The 10,268-nt window shown below is 52.0% G+C and overlaps 2 protein-coding genes across 2 annotated transcripts in view; both read right to left on the bottom strand.

Moving 5' to 3' along the window:
• LOC109393614 (myosin-6-like) overlaps positions 1 to 10,268 on the bottom strand; it is a 33,638-nt gene that overhangs the window by 11,710 nt on the left and 11,660 nt on the right. Inside the window, exons 18-33 of the mRNA XM_019663023.1 lie at positions 9,297 to 9,638; positions 8,925 to 9,167; positions 8,604 to 8,780; positions 8,172 to 8,317; positions 7,842 to 7,932; positions 5,374 to 5,763; positions 4,868 to 4,994; positions 4,658 to 4,776; positions 4,112 to 4,308; positions 3,383 to 3,566; positions 3,019 to 3,184; positions 2,795 to 2,919; positions 1,420 to 1,859; positions 1,151 to 1,274; positions 731 to 867; positions 348 to 357 (exon numbers count right to left, since the gene is read on the bottom strand). Coding sequence (XP_019518568.1) covers positions 348 to 357; positions 731 to 867; positions 1,151 to 1,274; positions 1,420 to 1,859; positions 2,795 to 2,919; positions 3,019 to 3,184; positions 3,383 to 3,566; positions 4,112 to 4,308; positions 4,658 to 4,776; positions 4,868 to 4,994; positions 5,374 to 5,763; positions 7,842 to 7,932; positions 8,172 to 8,317; positions 8,604 to 8,780; positions 8,925 to 9,167; positions 9,297 to 9,638 — 3,018 coding nt within the window. The remainder of the gene's footprint in view (positions 1 to 347; positions 358 to 730; positions 868 to 1,150; positions 1,275 to 1,419; positions 1,860 to 2,794; positions 2,920 to 3,018; positions 3,185 to 3,382; positions 3,567 to 4,111; positions 4,309 to 4,657; positions 4,777 to 4,867; positions 4,995 to 5,373; positions 5,764 to 7,841; positions 7,933 to 8,171; positions 8,318 to 8,603; positions 8,781 to 8,924; positions 9,168 to 9,296; positions 9,639 to 10,268) is intronic.
• Positions 695 to 1,528, bottom strand: LOC109393660 (myosin-7-like). Its single transcript, XM_019663093.1, has 3 exons — positions 1,420 to 1,528; positions 1,151 to 1,274; positions 695 to 867 (listed from the first exon to the last, which is right to left on the bottom strand). The coding sequence occupies exons 1-3, from the start codon at positions 1,512 to 1,514 to the stop codon at positions 727 to 729; spliced, it is 360 nt and encodes a 119-aa protein (XP_019518638.1). The 5' UTR covers positions 1,515 to 1,528; the 3' UTR covers positions 695 to 726.

Genomic DNA, 10,268 nt, shown 5'->3' with positions numbered 1-10,268 from the left:
TTGAGCTCTGAGCAACAGTGGTTCGAGTCAGCCCGAGCTGAGCAGCCGTGAGCTGCCAACAGGTGGCAGGATGGCTCAGCTAAAAAAAAAAAAAATTGTATCATACTATAGTATCTTTCTGTGACTTGTTTGTTTACCCAATAATATACTTTTAAGATTCAAACTTATTACATCATGTAGTTGTAGTTCCCTACTTTTCATTGTTTTGTAATATTCCACCAAACCACTCTATATTTACCCATTCCCCTGTGGATGTGACACTGAGTTGTTGTTTCCAGATCTTTGCTATTTTGACCAATGTTGTTATGGAGATTATTTTTTTGTCTCATGTTGTATTGTACATGTACAGGAGTTTCTCTGTGGGCATGTACTCAGGGGTGGAATGGAAAGGTATGCAAATTTTCATCTTTAAAAGATGACACATTTTTCCCCAAAGAGGTTGCACTAATTTACACACTGTAAGCAGTGGGTCAGACTTCTTGATGTTTGTCAATCTAGTGTTTTAAAATTTTACATTGTCAGAGTCTTAACTGGAGATTCTTTATGGAAATTTTCTTTTTTAAAAGAATTCAAAATGAGACCCAGAGTGGTAAAGTCATTTACTTACCCAAGCCAGCTGGTAAGTGGTGTAGCCAAGATTTGAATCCAGGTCTCCTGGCCCATGCCAGTTGACACTACTTGTCTGCCTCTTACGTCTCCAGAAACCCCTCTCCCTTTCCTTTTGCCTCACCTGCGCTCCACAATCTTTTTGAACTCAATGCGCATGAGCTGGCCCCGGGACTGGGCCTGGATACGGGTGATGATGCGGCTCAGCCTCTCGTCTCGCATCTCCTCCAGCAGCCCCAGCAGCCCCGCCTTGAAGAACACCTGTGGCCAAGGGGGAGAGCCAAGGGGGCCACAGCTTCAGAGAAGGGTATCCAGGGTGAAGGAAACGGGTGGGAGACCCTGGCTGAGCTCCCAGGGACCCATCACCTGCTCATCCTAGACCTGAGAGTGAAATGTGAAAGACAAGACAGAAAGAAGGCCTGGCTTCCAGCACTTGGGGTGATACAGGAAGCCAGGAGCCAGGGTCTGCCTTCCAAACTCCCAGCTGCTCCACTCAACATGGCCACACAGCCTGCAATTCCACCCTATGGGGCTCTAGACCCACCTTGGTGTGGCCGAACTTGTACTGGTTGTGGTCAATGTCCAGGGAGCCCAGCAGCTTCTCTGCCCCTTTCCTGCTGTCAATGAACTGTCCTTCGGGGATGGCTGCTGGATTCAGGATGCGATACCTGGGAGGGAGGTGCCCGGAATCACCTACGTTCTTCACCGATCTGCTCTGCCCTCAGAGCTCGGGGACCCCTGCAGACTCCCCACCCCATCAAGGTCACCGGGGCACCCCCCTGTTCCCTGAGCCCTGGGGTGCCTTGTACCCACCTCTGTCGGAAGTCCCCATAGAGGATACGGTTTGGGAAGCCCTTCCTGCAGATGCGGATGCCCTCTAGCACGCCGTTGCAGCGCAGCTGGTGCATGACCAGGGGGTTGTCNATCCGAGAGTCTCCATGTACCTTGAGCAAGCTCTGGAGGCCCTTGACTTGCTTCTGGGCCTCAGCGGCCATGCGGTTGGCGTGGCTGAGCTGGATCTCCATCTCGTTGAGGTCGCCCTCCATCTTCTTCTTCACCCGCAGGGCCTCGTTGCGGCTGCGTGTCTCTGCGTCCAGGGAGGTCTGCAGCGAGTCCACCACCCGCAGGTGGTTGCGCTTGGCCTGCTCCATCTCCTCGTCCTTCTCGGCCAGCTTCCGCTCAATCTCTGCCTTGATCTGGTTGAACTCCAGCTGGGCCCGAAGGATCTTGCCCTCCTCGTGCTCCAGGGAGGCCTAGTGGGAGCAGAGGGCAGGGAGAGAGGGTCAGAGGCAGAGAGTGAGGGCATTGATGGGGTAGGGAGGGAGGACAAGAGGATTTGGGTGTCAGCCAGGACTATGGCCCAGAGAGAAAGAGCTGGGAAGAGACAGGGAGGTGGGACCTGCCTCCCAGGCCACCTGGGTGCTCTGGGGGAGGAGGTGTAGGATGCCCTGGGCTTCTTCTGTCAAGAAAAATGTTTGGACCTCACAATTGCCAAGGCCCCCCCAGCACCAACACTGCATGATCCTGACTTATCTAAAATAGCATAGAAAAAGGAGAGGTTTTTTATAACCACAAATTCAAAATTTTACCTTTGTTTCTCAGGCCCTGCACCCTTTAGTGAAAAAAGTTAGAAGCTCAAAAATTCAGCGCTGTTCCTAGGTTCGTAAAAATGAACAGTAACAATAGCTTATATATATTAAGTGTTTAAGTGTGTTACCTCGTTTAATCTTCATAAATATCATGCATAAATCTTAGGTATATACAATTAATTTCATTTTACAGGTGAGGAAACTGAGGTACAGAGAAGTTAAGGAACTTGCCCAATGACACACTGGAGGTCCTAAAGCCAAGTTTAAAACTCAGGTCTGTTTGATTCTGCAGCTCATGCTGCCACCCACTGTCTGAGGTGTTATTATGATGGCCAGGCTTCAACTTTACAAACTGGTGGGAAACCTAATCTTATGGCCAATGATCAGAGTGTGACGTTTCCTTTGTGCAGACTTTGGCTTTGGAGGAAGTCATGGCTAGTGGGTAGACAACCTTGGACTAAGAATAAGGAACTAATAGCTCTTTGTTTTGGAGTCAGGGTCACCCGCCGGTGAGGAAGACTTGGGGAGATAGAGACAGTAGGGTTGGGGGGACCATGGAAGGGTCCAAGGCAGAGGTGTACACAGAGCGAGGCCCTCACCTCGGCCTCCTCCAGGGCTGACTGCAGCTCCAGCTTCTCCACCTCCAGCTGCTTTCGGACCTTCTCCAGCTCATGTACATTCTTTCCTCCTTCTCCCAGCTGCTCAGTCAGGTCAGAGATTTCCTCTGAGGGTCAGAGGGCCAGAAAGCTCAAACCCTGCGTTCTCCCTGCCCCAGAGTGGCCCACCCTGCCCCTGCTACTCCTGGCCTCAGGCCCCAGCGCACCCTGAAGGTTCTTGTTCTCTCGCTTGAAGGTTTCCAGGTGCTCCAGGGACTCCTCGTAGGCGTTCTTGAGCTTGAAGAGTTCAGTGCTGAGGGAGCGTGCCTCCTTCTGTGAGGACTCCAGCTCTGACTGCGACTCCTCATACTTCTGCTTCCACTCAGCCAGGATCTGTGGGGACAGAGATGGAAACAGGGTTGAGGCTCACTGTGCAGTCCCCAGCCCCAGCCCAGCCCCCACCTCCAGGGTTGCCCAGGCCCTTCACCTGGGCTCAGCCTCCTCCCTGCCTCCAAGGAGGATGGCCCTGGCCTCACACTGATGCCAGTCCCCCTGCTCTGCCTCCTGGCTGTGTCCCCCACCAGGGCCCACCTTGTCGAAGTTCCTCTGCTTCTTGTCCAGGGCTGCAGCGGCCGCGTTGGAGCGCTCCACATCCACCATCAGGTCCTCAATCTCGTTCTGCAGCCGGTGCTTGGTCTTCTCTAGCGATGAGCACTTGGCGTTGACGGCCTCCACGGCCTCCTCGGCATCTTGTAGCCGCTGGGCCAGCTTCTTCCTGCCCGATTGGTTGGGGGTGTGTGTGTGTGTGACACTACCCAGGAACAGCAGGTCCTTGGGACCACCCCCTCCTCTGGACTGCCACTTGAGGAGGACCGACCCTGTTCCCATTGCTCCTTGGGATGATGAGCAGCCCCTTTAGGCCCCAGGACCCTAGACTTGAGGGCGCCAAGGCTACAGGTGCCTAGAATAGTCTCCTCTTCACATGCAGTGGCATTTTGGTGGCAGCCCAGACCTGTCTCCATGCCAGGCTGATCGATGGTAGCTCCTCTGACCAACAAGCTTTTTGCTCGTCTTATACGTGAGCGTCAGGTATAACCCGGGCCAAAAGCTCGCCCGTCACAGGAAGTAAGTCAGGGCCAGTTGAGGTTCACTCAGAGTGCAGGATACAGGCTCCCTTTCAGGCACCTCTATTGCCCACCACATTTCTCCCAGCCTCCTGTCTCTCCCACCTCAAATCTCCTTCCCACTCTGCCTGCCTTACCCCATGTCCTTGGACTCCTTTGCCTCTTAGGTTCAGGTGAGGGACTGCCCAGGACTCACTTGGCCTCCTCCAGCTCCTCGGTCCGCTGGATGGCATCTGTCTCATACTTGGTCCTCCACTGGGCCACCTCTGAGTTGGCCTTCGACAGGACACGCTGCAGCTCAGCCTTGGCCTCTGTCTCCTCCTCATACTGCTCCCGCAGCAGGTCACAGTCGTGCCTGGCCGACTGCAGTGCGTGGGCCAGGGCATTCTTCGCCTGGGGAAGTAAACACCTGGAGGTTAGCTCCGCTCCTAAGAAGGTGGGAGGAAATGCCCTTTCCACGTGCTCTGGATCTTCTTCATGTCCAGGAACTTCAACTAAGCCCCAGCCTCATTCAGGGTGAGAGCTGGTGTGGAATCTCGATGTCCTGAGGTAGCTTCCCAGCTTGCCCACCCCACCCTCTTACAAATAAGAAAAGAGGCATTTGAGGATGTCGGGTATGGCTTAGGTGAAGAATAGAAGAACCTAGACTGGAGGTCTTTTCATTACAGAGGCCTCTCTTCACGCTCCAGGCTCCGTTTCTGCTGTTGATGTTAATTGTCCCAGGGCTGCCATCAAGCCTCACCTTAACCTCTTCCTCCAGCTGCCTCTTGAGGTCCTCCATTTGCTGAGTGTAGGAGAGCTTCCCTCGGGTCAGTTGGGAGATCAGGGCCTCCTTTTCTTCCAGTTGCCTGGATAGCTCACCTGGAAGTGGGAATGTAGGTTTGTGGACCGTAGAAGAGGGCAACTGATGCCGTACCCTGGGCCAAATGCAGGGTCGGTTAGGAGTACCCACCGTTCTCAGTCTGCAGCTTGGCTCGCTGGGTGGTGAAGTCGTTGAGGGAGCGTTGGGCCTCTTCCAGCTTCATGCGGTACTCGTTGGCCTGGTCCTCCAGTGTCCTGGACATCTTCTCCAGGTTTGCCTTCAGGCAGTAAGGAACATGGGAAGGGTGACTGTGGGAGGGGCTGGACTTGTCAGAGAGAAGGGGCCAGGGGGACCAGAAGAAGGAAGGGAGGGTCACGGTGGGGAAAGCATGGAATGCAGGGTGGTGAAATGGGGCTGTAGCTGGAAGGGCACAACCTGAAGAGGGTACGTAAATTAAAAACGGAAAGATGGTGAGGAGATGGAAACGTGGGTAGAAGGGGAGGGAGGGGCGGGGGGGAGAAACAGAGAGACAGAGAGAGAGAGACCAAAGGGTGATGGAGAGAGTGAGAATAAGAGAGATAGCAGATAGCGAAAGTGGAAGGAAGGTGCAAGCTGTAAGGGAGAAGAGGGTGAGGAGAGGCTGGGCACAGGCCAACCTTGGCCTTGATGATCTGCTCCATGTTGGAAGTGACATCATCCAGCTCCAGCTTGAACTCGCTCTTCTCCTTCTCCAGCTTCTGCTTCACGCGCTGCAGGTTGTCGATCTGCTCGCCCAGCTCGGCCACGCTGTCAGCGTGCTTCTTGCGCAGGGCCGCTGCTGTGGCCTCATGCTGCAGCGTGGCCTCCTCCAGGTCCCGCCTCATCTTCTGGAACTCAGCCTCACGCTTCTTGTTCATCTCGATCTGCACGGACGTGGCGCCGCCAGCCTCTTCCAGCCGCTCGCTGATCTCCTCCAGCTCCCGGGACAGGTCTGAGCGCAGCTTCTCCACCTTGGCGCGGGCGGTGCGCTCAGCCTCCAGCTCCTCCTCGAGCTCCTCGATGCGAGCCTGGGCCAGGACACAAAGGACTCAGACCCACTGCCTGGAACCCTCCGTGGGAGCCCCCTCCCCTGGCTCTAGAAGACTCCTGGCCCAAGCACTCATGCCCTGTAGAGCAGTGGTTTTCAGTCAGGGGAAATTTTATGCCTTAGGGGTCAGTCAGCAATGCCTGGAGACATTTTTGATTAAGACTGGTGAGGGAAGTTGCTACTGGCACCTAGAGGGCAGATGCCAGGGGTGCTGCTAAACATCCTATTGTACATAGACCATTAGCAGTAATTTGGTTGAAGCCAAAACTTCAAGGTACTTTTCAGGGGCATCTCAGACCCAGTCTGAGAATATGCAGCCCTGAATCCTGAGAATCTGTGTTCAGAAGTCGATCTTAAGATCCTGTGAGATCCTGAATCTCAAAGATTCCACAGATGCACTCACTGCTCTGCTAACCATAAGGCAGGAAACCAGGTGTTTGTATTTTATAAATATTTGCAACAATATGCTTAACAACAATAAAATTTTTTTGTAATCTTCTGAGTTGACCACAAAGTCCAGCCAACCATATTCCTCACTCTCCAGGGTTTTATTTATGCCCAGGGCTGGGCTCCAGCTTTAGTGTCCATTCCAGGCCAGCTGACTGTTAGTAGTGTGCCTTCCTCTGCCTCTGGCCTTAGTCTGTCCTTGACTAAATTGGGAGAAAGTCCCATCTACCATTTTGATCTTTGTTTGAGCAGCCGGTAGCACAGGGGAAGATCAGTGGGATCACTTCCTGTGTGGTTATGGAGAGTGTGAATGGAACATGCATGGGTGGGTCCTGGGAGCAAGAGAGAGAGGACCACCATGCTTCTGCTCCCAGGATGGAGAAGGTGCAACTGTGTGCAAGAGTTTGGGCAGGAAGAAGGAGGGACCACAGCCCATTGCCAAGACCTGATGAAGACAACAGTGCTATTGTTTTGGGTCTAAGAGTCAAAGAAGTTGCCCAGACCCATGGTAAAAGAACCTGAAGACGTCCTGATTATCTGGCTACCACCAAGAAGAGGCACCCCCAAAAAATGGGAGGACAAATTATCACTAATGGCAGACCAGTTCCTGAGCAGCCCCCAGAGGAGTGGAATTGTGTTCAAGTGTCACTTGCAGCCTGGGCCATGGGACCTGAATGCTGAAAGGAGATAAGCTCTGTATACTAGCTGCAGTCTGACCAGAAAATGAAAGGATAAGGTTCTCTCAGCACCCCGTAGCTGAGTGCCTGTTGCCTTTGGAGTCACTATGTCCAGACCTGGCCATGCGGCTTCTGCAGCAATAAAACAGGGATGACAGTACTTGCCTTTCTTGTTTCCAGGGCTCTCCTGACAAACACAGGACTAAAAGCACATTAAAATTTGGGGTGCATTAAAGGTAAGGGAGATTGTGACTTTTAATTTAATCTCCTCCTGCAGAGGGAAGAGAAGGCCACTGGAAGATTAAAAGAACCCCTTCTTGCTAATGGCTGGCTGACTTCTAGTAGACAGAGTGGTTTCATATACACTTTCTCCTCTGGCCCTCTGTAAGCCAGAGGTTATTAGTCCCATTAGACAGATGAGAAGAGACTTTGAGGCTTAGGAAGGGGAACTGACTTGCTCAAGGTTGTAAGAGTTGACCCCGTATCATGAGTGCTGTATGGGGATTCATCCTGAGTTAGTGGCTGGGGTCAGTACCCGGGAAGAGTATGAGTAAAGCGGCTCATGGCAAGATACTCCATGAAGGCCCTTCACACCCCCATGTAGGGGGAGAAGTACCAAAGGAAGAGTTAGGGAAGAATTGAACCCTAACATTTGTCCAGAGCAGAAAACCCATGAGACAGAGCATAGTTCAGAAAGAGAAGCCCTTTTTGTAGGTATGATTCCGTCCTGCACACACACCCTTCTCCCCGCCCCCACCACACACAAAATAGCCTTCCTGCAACAAAACATGATTGCACTAATGGGGGAAGGGTTGTGTTACCAAGTGTCTGTAAATCAGGACTGGTGGGATCGTTGGGGTGGCCTGGAGTTTAGAGCCCTCAGCCACTTCAGGGCCGTTGAGCGCCCCTTTGGCTATACCGGGAAGAACTTCACCTGGTTTTCCTTCAGTTTCTTCTGTAGCTGAAGGGCCAGTGCCTGCTCATCTTCAATCTTACTGTTCTGCTGACTAATGTCAAACTCCTTCCTGGAGGAGAAGAGGGGGTGAAAGGTGGTCTTCCTTCCTCTGTGCCCGTTCTCTTCTCTTCCCTCGGCATGCCAGGACCAGTCCCCTCCCTGCTGGCCCAGATGTTGAAGGAGGGAGAACTGTGATTGACACCTCATTGTGCCCAGAGCAACCATGACCAGTGGAGGTACAGCACCGTGTGCTCTAACCCTCTGGCCAGATCCCTCCATTAGTCCCTCCTGGCCGCTGAAGGCTCCTACTTCTTGAGCTTTTCTTCCAGCTGCAATTTGTCATTCTCCAGGTCCATGATGCTCTCCTGGGTCAGTTTCAGGTCGCCCTCCAGCTTCCGCTTTGCTCGCTCCAGGTCCATTCGAACTTTCTTCTCCTGCTCCAGGGACCCCTCCAGCTGGTGGAGAGAAGAAAACAAACAGGGCACAGAAAACTTGAGATCCACAGTGTCTGCTTGTCTGCTCCCTTCTAAACTCAAAGTCCAGTCGATTGGAAGTCAAGCCACCAGGGAAATCCCTGCAGGCACAAAGGATTTAGAGGCAGAGCCTAGGGAGGAACTACAGAGAGCAAAGAGGACCCAAGGGTCATAGAAGTTACTTCTAGGGATCAGGAACCCCTGGGCCATTGGTGTCACCTGCAAAATCCTGACCTGAGAGAGATGGAGCATGGCTCTTACTACTCACGTCATCCACCTGCTGCTCCAGCTTAACTTTAGACTTGGTCAATGTGTTGACCTTGTCTTCCTCAGCCTGAAGGTCATCCAAGGCCTGCTGATGCGCCTCTTGCAGAGCTTTCTTCTCTTTGGTCAGCTTGGCGATGATTTCATCTAGTCCAGCCATCTCTTCTGTCAGGTTTTTTACCTGCCGACCAAGAACCCCGTCCCCTTTAGGTTCAAAGGTCACCAGCCTGGAGACATCTGTAGAGACCTCCATTACCGAGGACCATGACCACACTCTGGGAATCCCAAGGAGACCTGGACTGGAGCCAGAGGGAGCTGCCCTCACCTTGTTCTCTGTTGCGTGCTTCTCTTTCTCCACCTTGGCCAACGTCAGCTCCAAGTCATCAATGTCCTTCTTGAGCTCAGAGCACTCATCTTCCAGCTTGCGTTTCTTGGCGGTGAGCTCGGCGTTCATCTCCTCCTCATCCTCCAGCCTCTCATTCATCTCCTTCACCTTGGCCTCCAGCTGGATCTTGTTCTTGATCAGCTGGTCACAGCGTTCCTCTGCATCATTGAGGTTATCTTGTTCCTGGGAGAGAGGACAGAGAGGAGAGCTGGTGATTAAAAAGAGGAGATCCAGGGTCTTAGTCCCTGATGATGAGATGGATTATAATCTAGGGAAGAAGAGAGAAATGAAGAGACAATCATGTGTTCTCACCGCCTGCACTTGGAGCTGTAGGTCGTTCTTCTCCTGCAGCAGGGACACCATCTTTTCCTCCAGCTCCTTGCGGCGAGCCTCGGACTTCTCCAGCGTCTCTTTGATGCGTCCAAATTCCTCCTTTATGTTGGCCATTTCCTTCTCTGTCTCTGCACTCTTTAGCAGAGGCTTGATCTTGAAGTAGAGCTTCATCCAGGGCCAGTTCTTGACTCCCATGAAGGCCCGAATGTTCCACTGGATTACCAGCAGGGCATCCCTGGCAAAAAACATGGAGGAAAGGAGGAGAGCTATGAAAGAGCACTTCTCAATCATGAGGCCAGTTGCACTTGGCTCCCAATCCACCTAAGCAAGTGTGTAGGCACTTGTAGGCAGGAGCCCTGTCTTGCAACCTTGGTAAGCACCCCCACCCCAACAATACCACACTGAACATGGAGTTGCTCAATAAACATTTACTAATTGACCAATTCAATGAAAGGGCAGTTTACATCTTCTCTACTGGGGCATTAGGAGTAATGGACACTACCACTTATAGAGTATCTACTATGTTCAGTGCTTGTAATTTTATAAGAACCTCAAATATGTTAAAATTATATTTTACACAAAAGAATATCTATATATATAAATTATAAGGCATGAAATGAAGTGACTATCCATGAACTTATCATCCAAACAAGAACTAGAGCATTGCCAGCGGTAGGTCTACCTGTGTGTTCCTCCCCACTCCCTTTCCTGGTCCCCCCACCAAAGCAGCCACCTTGAATCTTGTGTTTTTCATTTCTTAGCTATTTCAAAAAATACTTCAACAATACATGTATGTATCTTTTTAAAAATATGCCACTGTTTTTATTATTTCTGGGTTTTATAAAAATTGTATCAGGGGCTGGCTGAGTGGCTCAGTTGGTTAAGAGCTCGCTCAAGAGTTTGAGCTCTGAGCAACAGTGGTTCGAGTCAGCCCGAGCTGAGCAGCCGTGA

This window comes from Hipposideros armiger, unplaced genomic scaffold (assembly GCF_001890085.2).
Source record: "Hipposideros armiger isolate ML-2016 unplaced genomic scaffold, ASM189008v1 scaffold_385, whole genome shotgun sequence".
NCBI lineage: Eukaryota > Metazoa > Chordata > Mammalia > Chiroptera > Hipposideridae > Hipposideros > Hipposideros armiger.
This window is presented reverse-complemented; position numbering and strand designations above follow the sequence as displayed.

Bases quoted from the DNA above. Each gene is read 5' to 3' on its own strand.
- LOC109393660 (XM_019663093.1), bottom strand. From the start codon at position 1,514: ATGCACCAGCTGCGCTGCAACGGCGTGCTAGAGGGCATCCGCATCTGC. The intron at 1,275-1,419 runs GTGGGTACAAGG...CCTCCCTCCCAG, and splicing joins TATGGGGACTTCCGACAGAG to GTATCGCATCCTGAATCCAG. The intron at 868-1,150 runs GTGGGTCTAGAG...CCTTGGCCACAG, and splicing joins ACAAGTTCGGCCACACCAAG to GTGTTCTTCAAGGCGGGGCT.